Source organism: Idiotropiscis lumnitzeri, chromosome 1 (genome assembly GCF_059441095.1).
Source record: "Idiotropiscis lumnitzeri isolate Australia: NSW breed Sydney's pygmy pipehorse chromosome 1, RoL_Ilum_1.0, whole genome shotgun sequence".
NCBI classification, from domain to species: domain Eukaryota; kingdom Metazoa; phylum Chordata; class Actinopteri; order Syngnathiformes; family Syngnathidae; genus Idiotropiscis; species Idiotropiscis lumnitzeri.
The window spans coordinates 6,492,656-6,515,080 of record NC_142391.1 but is presented as its reverse complement, the minus strand read 5'-3'; the positions used below and the strand labels follow the sequence as shown (position 1 = coordinate 6,515,080).

The 22,425-nt window shown below is 39.3% G+C and overlaps 2 protein-coding genes across 2 annotated transcripts in view; one reads left to right on the top strand and one right to left on the bottom strand.

Moving 5' to 3' along the window:
• The window catches only part of LOC148342997 (uncharacterized), an 85,677-nt gene that overhangs the window by 50,550 nt on the left and 12,702 nt on the right, over positions 1-22,425 (bottom strand). The window lies entirely within an intron of this gene.
• bmp4 (bone morphogenetic protein 4) lies at positions 7,474-21,450 on the top strand. The gene is made up of 4 exons (XM_088313701.1): positions 7,474-7,735; positions 13,140-13,262; positions 14,276-14,646; positions 18,942-21,450. Exons 3-4 carry the CDS (start codon positions 14,283-14,285, stop codon positions 19,790-19,792), a joined length of 1,215 nt encoding a protein of 404 aa, XP_088169827.1. The 5' UTR covers positions 7,474-7,735; positions 13,140-13,262; positions 14,276-14,282; the 3' UTR covers positions 19,793-21,450.

The following is a 22,425-nucleotide window of genomic DNA, read 5'->3' as shown; positions in this document are numbered from 1 at the left end:
CAGAGTTGATAGACAGTTGCGATAGCCAATCAGATCACGAGTTGGTTACAGTGAGCCTTCTCGCTGGCCTTACGCTGAAGGTGATGTACACGTTTTGAGATTGGATTCTCACTCATGTGGGGGCAGCGCTATGTGCAACACACCTGGAAGTCGTAATTAATGACCGTTCGAAAATCTAAAATATATTCTTGCTTTTTTGAGGATTTAATTGCAGATACACTTGCGTTATTGAGAAAATTGACTTTGACTCGACTGTCATATTAAAGTTGACTACTAAAAAACTGTTGTTATTTTGAAGCCCTATTCCCTAATTTCGTTTTGACTGCCATTCCGAAATATTTTTCTTGATTTTTTTGGGGGGCAGAAATTATTGGGCGAGAATATGAATTACTCGAAACATGCTATGACGTTAGCTAACGACCGTACTAGCATCAAAAAGAATACAATATGGCTACAACAGTTTGGTGATGGCATTCGAGCCAACAAACCCCCCCCCCCCAAACTCACTCAAATGAAGCCATTATCTTCAAGTGCCAATCCACATGGTGATAAAAAAGCTTTTTAATCCATTGACAAAGTATCCCCCACTGCTAAAGTCCCACCCTTCGGCCCACTCAGGCTGCATCTGGACAGTGTTGAAACCAGAAAAAGACCTAAAAAAAGGATCCTCACAAAACTACCACCACCACCAGCACCAGCACGACCTCACCGCCCACTCACTTGACCAGCGCCTGTTGATAATATCTGGCAGAGGGGCAGGTTTGCAACAGCATAAAAAAAAAACACATGGAAAGACATTAATGCAACATCACTCTCTTGGCAAACTCTTAGCCGCCAAGTGGCGATGACACTCGCTGCTTCTAATGGGTCCCACTTGCACAATAACCCCCGCCCCACCCGCAACCCTCCTCAAGTCATGGTGGCGCATGAAATGACAGCTCGAAGAGGCTGCTCTTCGTTGTGAAAGTTATCAACGGAATATAAAAAGTCATAAGATGGTATTTGCACATGTACAAACACACATGATCAGAATTGTTTATTTTAACCTCATCTTGAAAATATTTCTTTTTGATCAATGAATTGCACAAGATAGAGGTAAAAAAATGTTTTCTCCCTACGTTATGAATTAGTCTTCCTAATTTTTAGTGGTCTGAAATTCTGAAGTTAAAAATATTTTTTCAGATTTTTATAAATCTATAGATATCACAAATGAAGTTCAAAAAATTTGGGCAGGACTCAGACTACGAACTAGTTTTGGGGGCAATTATTTAATGATAATATTTAATTTGTTTTTGAAAAAAAATATTTTGGGATTCTGAATCTTTTCTCCAAAATGTTTGTGGCAGAAATGATAAATATTTTTCTTGAATTATTTTGTTTAAAAAAAATCCTGTGATTTTTTTTTCTGAAGTCCAATCACATTTAGCTGAGGTAGTTTGGCTTTGAGAACAAAATAAACACAAAATATATCATCAAAATGATGAATTATTCCTGTTCCCTTATTTTTTCATGTGCCCAATTTATGGGGGCTGAAATTCTAAAATAATTTTGGGAAAATAGAGGCTGAAATAAATATCTTGTTTAGATATTTTGGGGGCTGGTATTCGGAATTATTTTTCCTGAACGGTTTTACAAATTAGTAAAAAAAAAAACTTGAGAAATGTCTTGGCAGAAATGAACAAATAGCTTGCCTGTAATTATCAACCATTGTCACCAAGAAATTCAGGTAGAAATCACCAATTAGTTTTAGACACGCACAAAAAAATAAAGTAAAAGTAAATATATACAAATAGAATTATTATTGGTCGCAATTGTGTTTGACCGAAATTCCAAGACACTGAAAGCGATTTTTTTGGGCAGAGAAAAAATGTTTTAAAAAATATGGCTTTATTGGTCACCGTGATAACGGAAGTCTGCCGGGATAGGTTCAAGTTCCCCGTGACCGTGAAAAGGATAAGCGCAATTGAAAATAATGGATGGCTCGTTAGCAACAAGAGCATTCAAGTCAGAAACGACAACGAGATGATATCCTACATTAATTACTTTGTATTTACAACGTTGTATTAAAATTCACGACAGCAGTGGGAGCCCGTGAGCAAAATATGTTATTCCTTACTGTTACTTTAAAAACAAAAACCTCAAGTTTGAGCATAAATATTCTTTGTGGCCAGAAGGTTGCCGTGTTTATCCAAACTGGGAAATGCGCTTACAAGAGATGGTCCGGAAAAGGTTTTAAAGTATCTTGTGGTCTGCTCGCTCTGGGAGGGAGAGGCGAAAGAGGGGGTTATGAACCGTGAGTTTCAACAGAACTTTTCCCCTGGAAAGCACGTCCATCCCTCTCCATTTCCCTTCTGTTTACTTCCAGCCTCATGAGTTTACATGCCAATTCCATTACAGGGATTAAAATAGTTTGTCCGATCTGTCCGTAAACTTTTCTTGTGTGATTTTTTTTTTTTTATCCCTTCCTCTCTTGTCCTGAGTACAACATACACGTTGCAGAGGACGTATTGCAAGAAGACTCGTAGAAATGTGAGCCGTCCTGAGGGGGTGTTGAGTTTGGAGGGACAAAAAGGTGTGTTGTGGCATCGCTCCAATACACTTTTGATTAAGAGGTGCGCTACAGGTGAGTGGCTCTGAGAGGGGTTGAGTGACACGTGGACGTGAAGTCAGCCGATTCAAAGCAACACAACACACACTTGAACCGGAATCCTAGAAAACCGACAGTTGCTCTGGTTCATTGACAGCCATGGTATGTTTTTATTTTATTTCATTTCATTTTATTTTATTTTATCAAATTTTATTTTATTTTATTACATTTTATTTTATTTTATTACATTTTATTTTATTTTATTACATTTTATTTCACTTTATTAAATTTTATTTGATTTTATTAAATTTTATCTTATTTTATTTTATAAAATTTCATAACATTAAATTAAATTACTTTTTTTTTTTAATTATTATTATTTTTTATTTATTTTTTTTCAGGCTCGTTCCAGCAAGCCTTGGACAAACTTGTGACTAAACGAGGGGCACTCACAGGCGCCCAGGCGAGCGCGGTATACTGGTCTCTTCCTGGATCTGTTTTTTTTTATTTTTTAAAAAAAAATCATATTCTGGTGAGGTGCACTCTGGGGCGGCCAAGCGGGCAAGCGTGAAGCTCTGGTCCCTTCAGTCTGGTCTTTTTGGGGAAATGCAAAACGTTATGTTTAGCTTAAAAGTAACACTGCACATCACCCTGAACACACCATCTCGACTGTCAGATAGGTTGGCAGCAGCATCATGGTCTGGAGCTGCTTGTTTGTGGAAATATTTGAAACTGCTGCTCACAAATTCTCCCTTTGTACCCTTCCTGAGATGATTTTAAATGAAGAATGAGGAAAAAAAAGTCAGTGACTAGATGTGCATAACTGATACCCCAAAATACTTGAAACTTCAGTTTTTCATTTTAAAAAAAGTGTCAAATATCCACTTCATGTTTGTGTCCTACTTCAGACAAAAATTCTAATTAAAAATGTTTATGTTTGAAGCCTGAAATGCGGCAAAATTAAAAAAAATTCAAGAGGGCCGAATACTTTCAGAAGTCACTGTAGATTTCATCTCATCGCTGAAACATGATGGTGCTACTGCCCCCCCCCCCCCCATCCGCTGAATTACATAACGATATGTAAGATTATAAGATTTCACAAATGTTTCATTTAATTCTCTGGTGTATTTCAATTTCACTTTACCTGCTTTATCGTCGTTAAAATATACAAAATACTTTGTACCGTATAATATAGGGTATATCGATATTAAATTAGCATTTTATTGAATAAGTTTGTTTTTATCAGAATATAACACTATCATCAGTATCCTGTTTGATGCGGGCAAGCTGCAGCAGTTCCCCTTGCGACATGCCAGCGTTTACTTATCAGGCCATAACAAATAACTCCATCGCTTATGTGACGTCTTATCAGGGCTGCTCTGAAAAGTTGTCTCGATGCTTGTCTTTGACGCTTCTGCGGTGACGTCACATCTGATTCATCCCATAAAGCATCGGCGGCGCTCTCTGCTTTGTGTTACAATAACAAGAGTTGATTATGTGTCATTGTTTGCTCGTACATGTCAGCGATGTGTTAAATTGCCTTCTCTTCAGTCAAAACATTTCGTCCCAAACGTTTACAACGTCTCTAATTTCTGACATCGGTCAGAGCAAATGTTGGATTCTTTCACAATTTTCATCTGCTTTTAATTCTGCTTTCAATATGAAATCACGCAGGGAGCGTGACGAAAGACGAAAAGAAGGCGGAGGGAGTTAGGGGAATCTGAAAGTGAGGGCAGTGGACTCTGAGGCCTGTCGGGGTGCTGCAATTTCCCCAAGTCGTGACTTGAAAGTGAAAAACGAAAACGAGGTGTGGACCGCTAAAAATAAGCGTGGAAGAACATGGTTTTGGCATAAAACGTCCAAGTCGGATAATCTTTGCCATGTGGCGTCATGCAGAAGGCATGTGTCCTGAAGTGAAATGCCCCGAGTCACAAAGAATATCCCTTAAGTGTTGGGCAAAGGTACTCACACTACCTCAGCGGAAGTAGACACTTGTTTAAAGAAATATTGTGGTAAACGTAAAAGTTCAGATTCAACTCCTTAGGTAAAAGCAAAAATTAGCAAAACAAAATAACAAAAAACACGAAATGAGCTTCAAGCTGTTTCTTGGACTCCCAATTCATGTCTACTGTCAAAGTAAACATACAACAAAGAAAATCACACCTTGTGTATTTAAAACAGCTGCATCAAGAAAGCCTACGCTACCTTAATGCTAATGCTAATTAGCATCCATGTTACATTGCTTTTACCCTTAAAGCAATGCATTGAAACCAAATGGTTAAGCAGCATCGTGAACGGAGGCAATGTAACAATACTCAGTCATAAATTGTTTATCCTCTGCGTAGAACAACTAATACTCGTTCTGATAAGCTCCGGGGAGTTGTGATGCTTTTTGTGTGTTGCGTTGTAGGCAGGACTTGCCCCCGCTGTCCAATGATGGAATACTGCTGAGAGGCAAGGACTGATTTATATTCGCGCCTCAATGAAGAGTATATCTGTGTGTGTGTGTGTTATACTGCCTCCCAGTGGCCCCACCAGAAGAAGCAGCAGTTAACTGACACGGTGTGATAAAACAACCATGTTATTATAAAGTGCGATATTACAATGTGTTATTTTTCCCTCATTAAAATACACGTTACAACAATTTTGCTTTTTTTGGAAAGGGCTAGAACGGATTAATTGCCTTTCCATTCATTTCAATGGGGAAAGATGATTTGAAGCGTCTTTAGGAAGAGTACGGCCACAGAAGAAATTAAACTCAAGTCTCATGGCATCACTGTATTTAAGGCTACCTAAGGACACTAAGAAAGTATTTGTACTTTACTTCTTCACACCACTCCCGATTATGTGCATGGCACGAGGGTTCAGCTCATCGACAAAATGAGAAGGAAAAAAAATCCCACCTGTCAGGTTGACTGAGATGCAAAATGATTCAATGAAAATGAATAATGACATGAAAGTAGGCCAGAGGGTACTGCTCATACCGTTTTCATCCAGAACGCTTCCAAGCCTTAATGGCTCATCCGTCAACATGGCCCTGCTCAGGAGTGCTTATTCAAACCCGACAAGTGCAGCCAACAGCTGTAAATAATCTGCGACTTTCACACATCATCCTTCTGTTATTATAGTTTGGCACATGTTCGCCTCACATTGGGAATGGGGAAAGTATCTTTCTCTGGCCGACGAATCGACAATATCTTGTAAATCACAGAGCATTGAGACTTCACGCGGACATTCGGCAAGCGAAGGGTTGCAAGAATGCATTCGTAAAAAAAAAAAAAAAAGGAACGGATGGACGGATGGGTTGACGGACGGACGAGTCAAACGATCGCAATTTAAAGAGTGAACGTGGTGCTTTCATTTCAGCGGAATGATGAAACTGTTCTTGGCGGTCAGGAAAATTGATGAACTGGCTGGTTGGACAGATGAATGGTTGGAAGGGTGGGTGACTGACGGATGGCTTGGACGGATGGACAGTTCGTTGGATGATTGGTGGATGGACGGACAGACGGCTAGATAGATGGACAGAAATTGTTGAATGGCTGAATAGATGATGGATGGATGGATGGATGGATGGATGGATGGGTGGATGGATGGACAAAAGGATTCAAGGGGTGAATAGATGACAGATTGTTGGATGGACAAATAGATAGCTGGACAGACAGACACAACAACAGATTGGATGAATGGACAGATAACTAATAGTTGGATGGCCGGATGGACCGCACATATTGTTGAATCAACCGCTGGATGAAGCGATATCTGTCACCCACAGATAAGTGGAGGGGATTAGATGATACTGTGATGGATGGACAGACAGACAACTGGACAGTTCATTGATTTATGGGTGGATGAATCGATGGATGGAAGATGAGAAGGTGGATGGTAGCTTGTTCGATGGACATATTGTTGGATGGATGAATTATTGGATGATTGGTTAATGGGTGATGGATTAATGGATGGAAGGAAAGAAATTGTTGACTGGGTAAATAGATGTGTGGCTGGATGAATGTACCTATTGTTGAATTGACAGATGAAGAGATTTTTGGATGACATATTGTATGGTTGGATGAAAGGATGGCGGTAATGTAGATGGATAAATTGTTCATTGAAAGAATGGACAGAGTGATGGCTGGATGATGGATGGATGATTGGTGAATACATAGAAGAAAATATTGACTGTCATAATAGATAGACAGACAAAAGGACTAGTGAGATTTTTGGATGCATGGATGGACAGACAGAATGGCTAACGGTTGGATGTAAATATTGTCAAATGCACTGCTGGATAATGAGATTGATGGATGAAAGGTGAAATTCGTGGACAACAGGTTCTTGGTTTGAGGGGACAGACCGCTTGTTGAATTAATGGATGGATGAATCAATGAAAGGAAGACAGAAAGGTGGATGGATGCAAATTGTTAGATGGACAGTTGGATGGATGAATTATCGGAAGATTGGTCATTAAATGGACAGACTGTTAGATGGACAAAAAGACATTATTCAGCCATAACGATAATAAAAAATATTTACAAAAAAATGAGGCGCGTGCTCACTTTTATGACACAATATCTTGTTGATCATGACACATGAATACAAAACGAGATGTCTTGGAGCATTAATATCACGAGAACTTGCGCACTTATTGAGAAGGGGTATTGTGTGCGCGCGCGCGCGCGTGGGGGTCCCGGGGGGAGGGGGGCGGGTTATTCAAGGTGTTTGAGACAGATGAAGGAGGAGGTGGGGGTCGCGGACGGCGGAGGGAGGGCGCACGGAAGAAGAGGGAGGACGTCGAGGAGGAGGAGAGGTGGGCAGGAAGGTTGAAATTGGGCGGATCCATAAAAAGTGCACGGGGCTTCGGATGCTGGCTCATTCCGGACACGTCCCTCCTGCGCACCGCCTCGTTCGCTCCTTTTCAATCCCACCCCGCATCCATCCCTCCCTTCAGTCGAGGAGCGGCGCCGGCTGACCCGCTCGCAGCCCCCTCGCACCTCTGGGCACACCTTGAAAGGGATTTAATGAGCCCAGAAGACGCCCGATTTCAATCGAAGGCTCGCTTTTTATAACCTCGTTGATCGTTGCTGGACTTTATTACTGTATCACGTCAGTTTTGAGACTTGCTCGTTTGAACCCGGACCTCTACTGATGGTGAGTCTCGCAAGTACAATGACGCGTTCTCCGCGATGAGGCGTTCACGGACCGAACCAACCTGTTGCTTTGTAGAATGGAGTTTTTCTTAATTGTTATTTTTAAACTATAAGTAAAAAATGTAACTTATTAGTTTGGGTTGCAAAGTGAACGTTCCATACTACAAGACGTAAATGTGACGTAACATAATTTAAATGACGAATGGACTAATTGGAAGGAATTATTCTTACACATGGATTCATGTCCGAATGTGTGAAGCGTTCACGTAAGTTGTGCACATTGATAAGATGTTGTGGTACATTTGTGCTTTGTGAGTAACACACGAGGGCTTGTTAAATTCTATTACGTCACAAAGTGCGGATGCATTTTAAGAATCGTGCGGTGTATGACTGTGTGTGTAAAATGTCTCAATTGAGTGGAGTGAGGACAAAGGACGCACGCACACGCACTCACCTACACACAAGATGACGTCTAAGAAACAACAGCTTGGTTTAAATCTGTGCATTTATATAACAGTGACTACTTATTTCTGTCTATAGTGTAATTATTAGGTTATAAGACTATTTAAGTATTTTTATCTTAATCTAGGAGTATATTATTGAATAAAATCTAAATATTTTTTCCTAAATTAGAAGTATAAAATGGTAAAATGTTTTTTTCCCTAAATCTGGGGGTATTTCTATTTTCTTTTCCTAAATGTAATGCAATATTTCAGATATAGGTTGTAACATATTTTTTCAACCTTATCTTTTTTTCTAAAAATATTCAGGATATTAGGATTTGTTTATGTCTTGTTTTCTAAAATACAGCGTTTATTTTTTTAATGTTGCTGTATATTATTTACATTTTTTTGCATTGTCTAGGTTGAGGAATGTGGATTAAATAAATTTCTATAATTTTTTAAAAACTTTTACTTCCAAACAAGAACCCATCAAGCATTTAATTTTTAAAATCTAGTTTACTATTAACTTGCTACTACTTTCTTTTGGTTGCAATTTATTTATTTATTAAGCTCTGCAGTGTTGTTATTTTTTTTTTTTTTTTACAGCAGGGTTGGGCAACCTTGATCATATTTTTTCACAAATTTAGTACGGCCCTCAGTGGACTTCATGAAAACTAAAATGGCCCGAGAGAGGCAAACCAAGCCCATTTGATATTTTTTTCCCAAGCAACTTACGCCAATGAATACATAAAACATGATTTTCATAGCAATAAACTAAGATGAAATATTTTGCGATTTTTAAAAATGAGTCTACAGTGTTTTGCTTGTTGACTGCTGATATTTAAAAGACCAAAAAAAAATTGTAAAACCAAACAATGCTCCACTTTCCCGCAATGGCTTTGAAGTTTCCCTTTGACGTCAAAAGAGTGGTCAACACTATTTGCGGCTCATTACAACCCGCTTCTGCCCCCGTGACTGCAAACCAATTAGGGGACAACTGAAATGATAAAAATCAGGGGCTGGCGATTAGTCGGTTTGCGCCGTCTACCCATCCCCACTGGTGGAATTCTTCAAGAAATGCATTATCTCTGCTTTAGAGCGCCAGGGTCCAAATTGCGGCCAGCTCTTGGGTTTGTTGCCGCAAAATGTCTGCAGCTGGGTCTTGTGTGCTGACGTCATAAGAACAACAATACGGTAACACATCATAAAATGGCATAGAAGCCAAACACCTGATGGGCTTTCATCATCACTTTGTTACGGTTACAAGATGTTCAGTTATGGTGGCTATGTTTTCAATTCCTGTAATGATGGGAGAGGCCCCCGTCTCTCTCTCGCTCTGTACAATGAACGCTTGTTGTCACTGATGCACACACACACACGCACACTCCATTCCCACATACACACACACACACCTCCACCCCATGGGTAATAGAGCTGATCATGTTCCAAACCGTCCTCGCTCGCTCTGTTCTCACAAACATGCAATGGCTGACGATTTCCCGCCAGAGTGTATGCGTGCGTGTGTGTGTGTCTGGATAAGCAACACCAACACACGCACAGGATTTTGTGTCATGACCGAGCAAGCCAAGGGTTGATCACAGGTCAAAGGCAAATTAAAACGTATCCTTGGATGTACAGTGACACTTTGATTGACAAGCTTAGTTTGTTCAGTATATCAAATCGACAATCTCCATTGAAATGAATTGAAATTCCATTAATCCGTTCCAGCCCGCCCTCAAATAAAGAAAAGAAAAAACAGAATTTTTGCTGGGGATAACCATTCGATTTGATATTGTATGGCGGTAGCTTTTGTCATGTTTTTTTTTTAATATGTACCATGTAAAAGCTCTCCACCGTAGTAGGGCAGTAACTATTCAAATTAAATTCAAACAACAAATCATCAACAACCTGATACGTAAGGTGTGATGCGATTCAAGGATAGCACATTTTAAAGTCAAAGGATTCACTTCAGTAAGGTCGAATCCAAAACAATTTTCCGATTCAAATGAGTTTTCGTTACACCTCTTCATTACTGCACACTGGAACAAGTCGCAAGTCACAATAACAACAGCATGCCTCCGGGAGTTTCAGGATCTAAATTTTGGCCCACCGGAGCTGTTTGTCACCCTTCTCATTATGTACAATATACGTGTGCAAAGCTGAATCGTTTCAAGTACTAGCGTAAGCTAGCTTGTGAATCAAATAAAAAATAAATATACCAAGTGACAGTCGTTACTCAAAAACTCCTAATTTGGGGTGCTCGTAAGTCATCATACCACGTACGATGAACAATGATCGTAAAGAATTTTGGCGGCAATGATGAGTGCTTGGTTGATCAATCTCAGGTATAGTTTGAGGTATCAGAAAAAAAAAGAACTTGATGTAGGCTGAGGAATGTTGAGCGACTCTTTTAAGCCTTCTCTGGCCAGAAACCACTTCAGAACATTCATAGATTCTGCAAGTGTAAAAAAAAAAAAAAAAAGGTTTCAAAAGGTTCCAGAAGAATGTAAATTCATTTGAAATGGATTCAATCATCACGAGCATCAGGCAACATGAAGTGCACTCTTGTTGCTCTGATCTCAAATATTATGCTGTATAAAAAAAAAAAGTGGACCAAAATGATTCATTTGATGACTTGTTAATAATTGAGTCAATTAATTGTGTCTTTAAGAAGAAGCCGTACTGTTTTGCTCATACCAGCAGGGAATCGATCTCAACTGATTTGCTGTCGAAATAAGATAAGGATGATATCGGTAACGTGGCTTTTTTGGTACAATGTTGCATCTCATTGATTTTGTCCAAATAATACAAAAATCTGAAATGTTTATAAAAAAAATAATAAAATAAAATAAAAAAAGAAATCCTCCTGAAATTGTTCACTTTGTTGTTTGTTTTGTTTTACTCTGCCGTCTGTAGCCAGGTCGGTTTTGCAAATGAGTCGGTTCCTGCTTTCCATTGCACAAGAGATATTTTCTGCTGTATATTTTTTTTCATATAGATATGCTGTATATTTATAAATTTATTAATTGTCAAATTTTCTGCATCCAACTTGGCTTTAATATTTTTATATGATTTTTTTGCTGTTGGCTTTTGCGGGAACTGAAATTGACCAAAAACCGATTACAAAACGTGGATGTATTATCTTTGCGCCTTTAGGTTTCACGCACAGATGACTCAGTTTGTACGTTGTACGTATATTTTTTACAGATATTATTGGCTTTGTGGAGGTACATACCAACAACAGATTTTTTTTTTTTTCAAATAGCCAAATGCCGTTCCCTAGTTTACGCATTTACTCTTTTTCTATGAATACTTTTGGCTTCAGCATCTAAAATGGTGGCCAAAGACCAACGTCACTCGAGTGTAACCTTAATTAACACTTTTACGATTGTGATTCAACACTGTGGTGCATTTAATGACACCCCCCCACTCCCCAAAGACGAAAAAAAAAAAAAAACAGGAAACACACCCAATACGGCTTTTCTCCTTTGTGCCAGATGGTAAATCAAAACCAGTATTCCACCTTACGACATAGTTTCATGCAAGTTGCCTCACTTGACAAGTCTATTAATAACCGCAGCAGATTTGTTTTCAATGTTTCTCTCGGAGACGCCTGCTAGAACTGTCATGCTTTTGATTAATTTGACACTCTGGAGATTTCGTGTTTGATTTAGAATGATAATGTCGGAGCTAGGCTAGGCTAGGTTTTCCAAATAGCGCAACTTCATTGCAGCGTGAAACGATTTAGGGGGAAAGGCATTCGGCATACTATGTTGTGGAAAATGAAAAATCTCATGCTGGGTTGCAACGAGCCTAGCATTGAGGTACCCCCTTCACAAATATTGATCACTGAAATGAAGTAAAACTCTGCTCGGTTGAATGTGCTCATGTGGAGAAGCTTGAATGTAATTTTGACCAACATTTTTTATTGTTAATCGTTGCCTTGGTGCTAGAAAAGGTACCTGCCAACCAACCTAGCATAAACAGGACAGTTTTATCTCTGCATTTCACGGGCAGCTGTCTCAACTTGGCATATTTTCGATTGGAACAGGAACGGGCGTTTTGATGGATTTTCTATTACGATCCGTGCAATAACTGACAAGAATCAACAATTTATTTTATTTAGAGAGCCCATTTCATATACAAGCATAAAGTAACTTATTAAAAATTTACTAAAAGAATGTACACTCTGGCAAACAAAAGATTTAAAGACATTTGAAAGAAATGAAAAGTAGATGTCTGAAAGACGAAATAGTGTAATTAATTTAAACATGTTTAAAATACCTTAAAATAATGTGATAAAGTCTAGTTTTTAACCTGGATTTAAAGGCATTTCGATTTGGGGCTGACGTCCACTTCTTTTGGTTACTGATTTCATTTGCGTGCAGCATAACAGCTAAATGTCGCTTCACCGTGTTTGCTTTGGACTTGGGCTCCCACTAATTAATCGAAGAGCTTTAGATGTTGGTGACTTAATTCTGGTATATATATTTTTAAGGTACTTTTTGATTCTGGCCTGAAACAGGAACATGCACAATCAGAAAGTTGGTCTAAAAATATGATTTTTCTTTGCATTTTAATCTTTCACACAAAGATGACAGGATTTGGTCTTTTTTTTTTTTTTTATTAGCTTTGTGCCTTGCGCAGAAAAAATACAACGACCAAGTCTAGTGCAAAAAGGATTTTTATATTTGTGTTTTTATTTTTCAACAGCAGATCAATATTTTTTTATGCATTTTTAATTAGTCACGATTCGCTTCTTGAACAGGAACAGCACCCTGGTAAAAATTGAAAACTTTGACTGGCTGTAGCGATCCCTCACATGGAAGTCATCTCTAAAATTTCACAGACACAGATGGTTATTTAAAAGAAAAAAAAAAAACACGCACAGACTTTAAGATGTTTGTTTTTAGGTTTGCAATTATGTACAGCAATTAAGTTCTTTGTGTGTGTCTCTTCCAGGAACAGGCGCACTCCTACGTTCTCCTGCAGCCGCCCAACGCCACCTAACATTTCCTGGAAGAACGTGTCCGCCGCCCGCTCCCAACAAACATGGACTGTTTTCCCACGCTTTATTTTCTGTCGGTAAGTTAAGCGGCATGTGACTTTGTTGAAGTCACCCGTAAAAGCGTGGGTAAAGCCATTTTTAGTTTGGCTGGCAACGCAGTCGAAAATTGGTCCTTGGTCTTATCTTTGTCTAAAGTGGAAGGAGTGAAAACGGGACCTTAAACGCAAGAAATGTGACTTTCTGGATTTTGTCAGGACCCCCTAAACCTCAAATTTGGAAACTCCAGGAATGAAGAATTTTTGTTTTGCGATTTTAGTTTTTTTTAGTAAGACAGGAAAATTGCAGAAGCATACTCTCATACTGAAATTTGTAGAAATGGTTCACCAGACACAGAATCAAGCTCCTCCAACGGCAATCTCAATCCCCAGACCTCAAACCCATTGAAAAGGAATGGTCAATGATCCCTCATTGGGTATTTTCCCATCTTGCGAAACATTCTAGGAGATTAGGTGCTGCTTTGTTGGCAAAAGAGGGTTGTATAGCGTAATAATACACAGCCTCACGTGATCTGATGTAAATAGTCTGTGGCCCTTGTGGATTTATCATGTCGTTTGATGACCCAAAAAAAAGTTTGGAGTCAAACCTTTATTCAAATATTGGGGAATATTTAATTTTACTACTGTGATTTTTCACACGCTGGAACACGGTCTAAAAATAATTATTTATTAACTCCTTTAATGCCAATCCTGGTAATTTTTTTTCTACTTTTGACGTCTATACTCGTCAATGGCAGTGAACGAGTTAATAGGGCAATTTATTTATTTTTTGGCGCATCAATCTCCACCCTGGAATGGACTGGCCGTTCGGCAATCTCTCAAAATTCCCAATGGTGACCACGCCCCTGGCGCCAACTCCAATTAGATTTGGGCTTGCCTTTGAAGGATGTCACAAAGAGCAAATGCAAGTGGTCTTCTTTACTGTAAACAAGCCAAACTGGATCATTCAAAACCATTAGTGGGCGGTTATGAAGTCCTGTCTACCGGGCAGGTCAAAGTTCAATTTCTAATCTTGTAACCTGTGCTCCCGTCAGAGACATCATGATTCCTGGTAATCGAATGCTGATGGTCCTTTTCATATGCCAAGTCCTGCTGGGAGAGAGCAACCATGCCAGTCTGATACCTGAAGAAGGAAAAAAGAAAGTGCCGGGCCTGCAGGGTCGTTCGGACGCTCAGAGCCATGAACTGCTGCGGGACTTCGAGGCCACCCTGCTGCACATGTTCGGCCTCAAGAGGCGGCCCCGGCCCAGCCCCTCGGCCGCCGCCGTGCCGCGCTACCTGCTGGACCTTTATCGGCTGCAGTCCGGCGAGGGAGAGGAGTCCGGGGGCGGCGACAAAATCGCCTTCGAGTACCCGGAAAGGTCGGCAAGTCGAGCCAACACTGTGAGGGGCTTCCACCATGAAGGTAAGGATGGGGGCGGGGTGGGTGTAAGGGAGTGGAACGTGTAGTAGGGAGTTGGGATTTCCTCACTGTTGGCTAGCGCTGTAGCGTATTAGGGGAGTAATAACAAAAAAAAAAAATACAGATTGGAAGACGGCCCCACCCGTCTCGCTGTAACTAAAGATTTTTCAGGATGTGGTCACCAAACCGCTGCCTGATGAGCTGCAAAAATCTGCTAGAAAAACTCTCAGCAGCCTCCCTGGACCAAAGTGTTTGGTTAAAAGCTTAAGGAAAAAGCATATCACCTTCATGTTATCCATTTTTTTTTTTACATCTTTTTCTAACCACATCTAACCAAGAGCAGCTTTCCATCTTACCAGGAGATATTCTCTGCTTCATCTTTAATGACGACCGACAATGTTTTGTGGTTCTTTTCTTTTATTGCAAATTTCCTTGCTGTTTTCGTCTTACTTTTTGCAAACCAAAAAAAAATATTTTGCACTTTTTTGGTATGCAAATTATGTTAATCTTTACGTCAAGTTTCGGCAAATATTTCATATTGTTTTAATAACCGCATCAGGGTGACTATCACTATTCGGCGTCCTTATCCGGATCACTCAGTCATCATGAGAATGCAGCAGAAGACGGAAACCCTGAAGTCTTATCAGAAGTGGATAAACGTTTGCACACAAACCAGTACAATGATCAGTCTCTTAAAATGCGCTTCCTTCTTTATAAATCAGTTTTTCTTCCACGGAATGTTCGACATTTTGGCTTATCCCACACAATCTGCTACTAGTTGTTAAATGCTACTAAATATATATATATTTTTTTTACATTGTTTTTATTGTCCACCAAGTAATTTAAGAAAATTAGTCAATTTTATCAAGTATATATATTATTTTCAGAAATATTACCAACATTTTGCTGTCATTATCATTACCTGTTCTTTGAAGAGACCCACTGATATTCTCTAAAACATTAATTACGACTGACATTTTATCTTTCAAGGAGGCAGAAATAGTTACTAGTTGCAGAGTAAATGTTTATCCCAAAGTCCACCGGGTGTTCATTAAATGCTAACATTCGCCAAAAAATGTCTACACTGTCAGCAAGCTGACATATTTGAGATTTTACTTGTTCAATGTCTGCTTGCAGTAAAGTCATAAAAAAAAGTGTAAGCTTGCCCGATATGAATTTCTAAAAGCAGAACGCCAATTTAATACAATGAAAATTATTTTTATTTATTATTAAATTATTATTATTTATTTTTATTGGAAAATCTGAATTTTCTTTTGGGGGGGGTGACATTTTTAAGTTTCAAAAGCACCTTTTTGAGATAATATATGCTTCTGTTTGTTAATTATATGCACCTAAAATATGTGTGTGTGTTTGATGACATCCATTCAGAAATTTACTCACCAAACTTTCTCTGACTTGCTCCGAAATCATTTTAGTATCTCAAAATGTTGCCATGTATCTTTTTAACGAGACAAAACATACAAGCCTGAAATTCAGCACCATGCTTTTCACTGTCAATCTATGATTTGTTTCGAGGCTAAGTTTTTTTTTTTTTTTAAACGCTAAATATTTTATTTATAAATTTGTTTGTTGTTCTAAATTTAAGGTAAGGGTCAAATATCCACTCACTGACAAATCATCAAATGCTGGCTGACACGTTGCGAAATCTTTTTAATAACACCACTTTTTTGTTGTCTTTTAAAACCAAAAAAAAAAAGAAAAAAAAAATTTCTGTAGTGTTTTGGGATGAAAGAAAAACTAATTTAGGATTTGTGTTTTTCATCGCACAGTGACCAGATTTGTTCATTTTAAGGTTTCGTCTGGAAAAAAAATCAAATAAAATCATAACCGCGAAGACGAATCTGGTCATGAACGTAAGCGTTTGTTGAAGATATAACAAGACATGCATAAAAGATTAACCTGACATTCATCCATGCGATGCCTGATGAGCTGCGAAAATCTGCTAGGAAAACTCAAGAGCCTCATTGGACTAAAGGGTTTGGTTAACAGCTTAAGCGAAAAGCATACTTTCATATTACCGACGTCTACGTCTGACCGCATCCTGCAGGGAGCAACTCGGAAAACTGGACTGCAACAATCCAGTTTATATGGAGATGAAAAAAAATCATGAAAAAAAAAAAAAGAACCTTCCTCAACGTGCAATTATCTTTAATGCGACTCTGCCGCGTTCTAAATAAAGACACCCACTGCTAACATTGTGGGTGCCCGAGAGCCGAGGGATGGAAAAAAGTGCCTCAGAGGCCCGTGCAACGCAGGGGACGCGACGTAGTTGCGGTGACCGGGGCTGGCGGCTTTCGATTAATGTTGAAGGAACTGGTGCTTGACTGAACTGCTGGAGGTAAACTGTGGTCGGAAAGCCTTAAAGGAGTCGGTAAATCTTTTAGGGTCAAGGAGCGAATTCAACTACATTGAAACAAAAGTGTTGACCTTAGAAAACTTGGTTTAGGGTGATCGGAACTAGAACGAAATATAAAATTATATATATATATATATATATATATATATATATATATATATATATATATATATAGTGTGTAGGTGCTTATGGGCAGTTTTGAGAAATATTTCTATAAAAAATGCCTGAAAAGTTGTCTCCGTTTTGATCGTATTCAAGAATCAAAGAAAGCTATTAGAACAGTCTTTCAATGAAATATACTTCATAATTGGTGAATATTTATATTTTGCATTAATTCCAAGATATTATTCAAGTAAATATCTGTTACTAGCTTCACAATAAATAGCAGTGGAAAAATGTGATTAATCGCAATAAATCAGGGAAAGTTTTTATGATCGACGAGTTAAAATATTCACCTGATAGCACTAATATATATATATATATATATATGTTTTCAGGTTTCAGGTGAAATGATGATAAATGAATGAAATAATTGGTGTGATGGACAAAAAAACAGGGGAGCCGTGATTGCTTGTGACCTGATCAACTGTGATGTCATTTGCAGTCGACCCGAGTGACTGCTTAATTCATATTCCACAAAAACAATATTCATCAGAATATTATCGCAAAGAACCTTTTTGACAGAAATGTTTTTTTTTTTTTTTTTTGGTTTAAAAATACATTGAATTTGACAATGAGTGGATGTCTTAATAGTCAGGTGGAATTTGCAGTACATGAGATGCAATATGTTATTAGAATTTCTACTGCCCTGCCTAAGAATCTTTTTTTCTTTCCTGTCCCTTTAACTATGTTAATAATACGTTTGGAGTTCTTTCAAGTGGGAGCGCTCACGTTCATGTTGCCATCATTTTCCTTTTTCATTCATTCTACCTCAGCCAAAATCCAACTCCGCTGACTTGTCAATAAAAATAATAAGAATGACGAATTCATTGACGAATATATCTCAAGCAAACAAGACGTGATGCGGCTAATCAGAACCACAGCGGGTTTTAATAATGAGAACCACCTGTGCAAGATTAGGTTCTGGGTGTGAAATAACTGGAGTGGATTGTGCAGGAAAATAGTAGACACAACATTCCTTCCCCCCCTCCCCACCTCAACAATAGTGATCTCGCCAGAAATCTCCAGCGTGAGCGCGGAACAGGGAGCCTCCACTGTGTTTATACTGTAGCTGTGGTACGTTAATCACCACCCTCCCGCAGGATGCGTGTTTCAGCAAAGTGCTCGGAGAAAGGCAAACGAGTGCACGACACACTTTGGGAAAAGACTTCTTGTGTTATCTTAACATGCACGTTTGATTTGTTTTGGTAACAAAGCGCGAAGCGTCATTGATATGCATTTTAAATCAGGTTTCCCCTTTAAAATTAATTTAAATTGATTCATTAGAAGCACTTGAAATTTTTTTAAACTGACAGGGTAGGTTTTTCTTAGGTAGTTGTCAAACCTTTAATTTGCAGTATTGCCACCTAGAGGTCTGGAGTGGAACATTATCAACGCTGACTTTTGAACGTTCCCAATTTCAAGGCCAGATTCAGAATCAGCGCAAAAAAAATTATTCTAGAAAAATTTACCTGCATCCCTGATTATAAAAATTTAGTCAAAATTTGTTGACCAGTCTATTTTCAGGGGGTTAGTGCCTTTTTTTCAGGATTTTTTCCCCGCATTCCCATTTTTTAGAAAAATGTATCAGCGTTTTTGAAGGTTTGTAAAATAATAATTATAATAAATAAATAAAAAAATTTCCCCCCCAATGCATTACAACGGGAGTTAGTGATACGCGTATTTTCGCTATTCTTGAGCGGCTCCTTCCTTATCCCGTCGACTGTAAACTGCTAACAAGTTTCATCTCTTTCCCTATCAGAGCACATGGAGAGAGTGCACGAGTTGGATGGCAGTGAGTCCACGCCCTTACGTTTCCTGTTCAACCTCAGCAGCATTCCAGAGGACGAGCTGCTCTCCTCGGCCGAATTGCGTCTATATCGCCATCAGATAGCCGGAGCAGGCGGCGACGACAATGACAAGGCGGGCCTCCACCGGATCAACGTCTACGAGGTGCTGAAGGCCCCGCGGCCCGGCCAGCTCATCACGCAGCTACTGGACACGCGGCTGGTACGACACAACGCGTCGCGCTGGGAGAGCTTCGACGTCAGCCCCGCCGTGCTGCGCTGGACTCGCGAGCGCCGCCGCAACCACGGCCTGGCCGTGGAGGTCCTGCGCCTGGACGGGACGCCGCGTCGCCGGGGCGAGCACGTCCGAGTCAGCCGCTCGCTCCACCAGGAGCCCGGCGAGGACTGGGAACAGCTGCGCCCCCTCTTGGTGACGTTCGGCCACGACGGCAAAGGCCACCCGTTGACAAAGCGGACCAAGCGTAGCCCCAAGCAGCGGGGACGAAAGCGCAACCGCAACTGCCGGCGCCACGCGCTCTATGTCGACTTCAGCGACGTGGGCTGGAATGACTGGATAGTGGCGCCCCCTGGCTACCAGGCCTACTACTGCCACGGGGAGTGTCCCTTTCCGTTGGCAGACCACCTCAACTCTACCAACCACGCCATTGTTCAGACACTAGTGAACTCTGTGAACAACAACATTCCCAAGGCGTGCTGCGTGCCCACGGAGCTCAGCGCCATCTCCATGCTCTACCTGGATGAAAACGACAAGGTGGTACTGAAAAACTACCAGGAAATGGTAGTTGAGGGCTGCGGCTGCCGCTAAAGCGGTCTTGGACAAGACAACTCTCTACAAGGTCTTTTTGAAAAAAAAAAAAAAAAAAAAAAACTTCACTTGGACCCTTATTTATAACTTTTACGTTGAGGTGTATGTGTGTCTCGCTCTTTTTTTGTTCCTTTGATAATATGATCATATATTTTGCAAAATATATAAATATATATATTTATATCAACATATTAAAAAATAAATTGAGTCCTTATTTTAAACATGGAAAAAAAAGCTGTACAACTTTGCATCATGTACATTAGATTGTATACATTTTTTATTGATAAAATAGTAAAGATGAAAAAAAAAAATATTTACTGGTAATATTTATTGCTTTCGCCGTCATCATTTCTTCCCAAAGAACAACATTTTATGAATTATAGAAGATCCATATTCTAGAATCCATCCTTTTTTTTTCACACACATATGCAAATATATTTACGCTCAGCAATGAAAAGCCTGACTTGCTAAATTTTGATCCAAAACACAAAGAAAATAAGTTTTTATTTTTTTTAAATCACATTGCGAGAAAGACGCTTTATTTTTCCTTGAACTGCAAACTTGTAACATATTGCCTTAATGTCAACATAAGCGGTACATGAATGAATGCTAAGGAACACAAAACATTTTTGCCAAGAAATGATGCACGTGCTTGACGGTCCATTGCTTAAAACTAAAAAGTGTAAAATTTCACTTGGTTAACTTTAAAGAAACCTGAAAAAAAAATATTATACATTCTGAGCATTTGTGGGTGCCAGATTTTTATAACAGCGCTTTGAAATTAGTTTTCTACAATTGAATGTCAGGCCCAGTCAAATGTTGCGCCGGCCTTCTGCTGCGTTCACACCAGACGTGATATTTGTATGAGTTTCATCACAGTAGTTCCATACACACTGACATTTTTTTCTTATAGAAAAAAAATAGAACATAAGAACATCGCTTCACAACTCTGATAATCAGCGCAGAAGTGTCACTGGTGGACGGGCGGTTGCGCTAAAACGCTGGCTAATGCTATTGCTAGCTTTGGTCAAAGTAAAGTGCAACCAACAGCTTGTCTATCATTAATATTAGATTAAACTCACATGATATACCAACTTCCCCATTTTACATTCTCAAAACCTTGCTCTTTATTTGTTCAATTTAATTCTTCTTTTTAATAAAAAAAAAGTCGCAACTTTTCCAATGGTCACATTTCAAGTCCTTTAGATGCTCCCGCGAGCCCCCCTTGTTGTCTATCAATTGCTGTTACAGACATATAAATACATTTCCATTTCCAAGACAGTATCAGGCCTTTAGTTAGGCTACCTATTGTTCCCCCATTTCACTTTCATGTCAATTAAGCTAACATGTGCTGCGACAATTGCTAATTTAATTGCAAGCAAGCCGCGGGTGACGGTGAGCCGATTGTCCCCCCGCCCTTCGCGCCCCGCGTCCTTGCGTTCGGGGCATGATTGCGAGCGATGTGTCCCGGGCTGACGTGATCCTCTGAAGAATCAAAAGGTTAGACGCTCTGTCTCCTGCCTTTGTCTCGTGCCGGCAACAGCAAAGACGCCTGTCTCCAACCTGTGGCCCCGCCACACAATGGGCCTCGACATCACTTATTTACAAGCCGACGGCTGGCCCAAATTATATGATAATGTTTGTAGAGAGCCGCTCCTTTGAACTACTGCTGGTGGTGGGGGCTAATGGGGTTAGGGGGGGGGGAACATTGCCAGTGGCTCTGCATTGTTTTGAAGAGGGTCGTGTACATCATGTCATAGGCCACCGCTGCACTTGGTTTGACTCACACTCAGAATCAAGTTTAATCACTCATTGAAATGCTTGAAAATTCAAATTTTTTTAAAACAAATTTGGATAATTACTAGGGCTGTCAAAGTTAATGCATTAACTATGGAGATTAATTAAAATTTTACAATGCTCTAAAAATAATTAACTCAGTTGTATTTACTTCCTGTAGGAGCTGACGAGCTTTCAGATTGCTTTAATTTAAAAATTTGCTCGATGGCTCATTGGAGAAATCCCAAATAATTTGCACAAAGCCAAATTCAAATACCATATTAGTTGTACGACCTTGGTGTATTGTTCAACTCTTTTTCCTGTATTTGACAGGAAAAGAATCATATTCAAAGATCAAAGAGAGCGATTACAACAGTCTGAGTTGAAATATACTTTTATATTTTTTCCACATTAATTCTAAGATTTTACACAAGTAAATATCGGTTCCAAGCTTCGTAAAAAAATTTTAATTACAGTATAATTAATCGCGATCGATGATGACAATTTTTGCAGTTAATTAGTTTAAAAAATGTTAATCGCTTGACAGCATTAATAATTCAGAGTAATAAGGCTTGGGAGGTTTATTTTACACACTTAAAGGATCGTTTCATAGAGAGAGGGGGGAAAGAAAATTAAAAACAGTGATTAATCTGCTGAGTAGTTAATTTTTTTTATTATTTCAAACATTGTGCGTTAAAATAGAGCAATGACCTAAAACGGAAATACAATTTAAAGAAATTCTGGTATCATTGCAGTGAAAATAATTGTCACCATCCAATGAAAAGCATACTGAATATCTCTAAATGTGATTTAAGTCATCTTTGTTATGTTTTTTTGTTTTTTTTGCTGGAAAAACA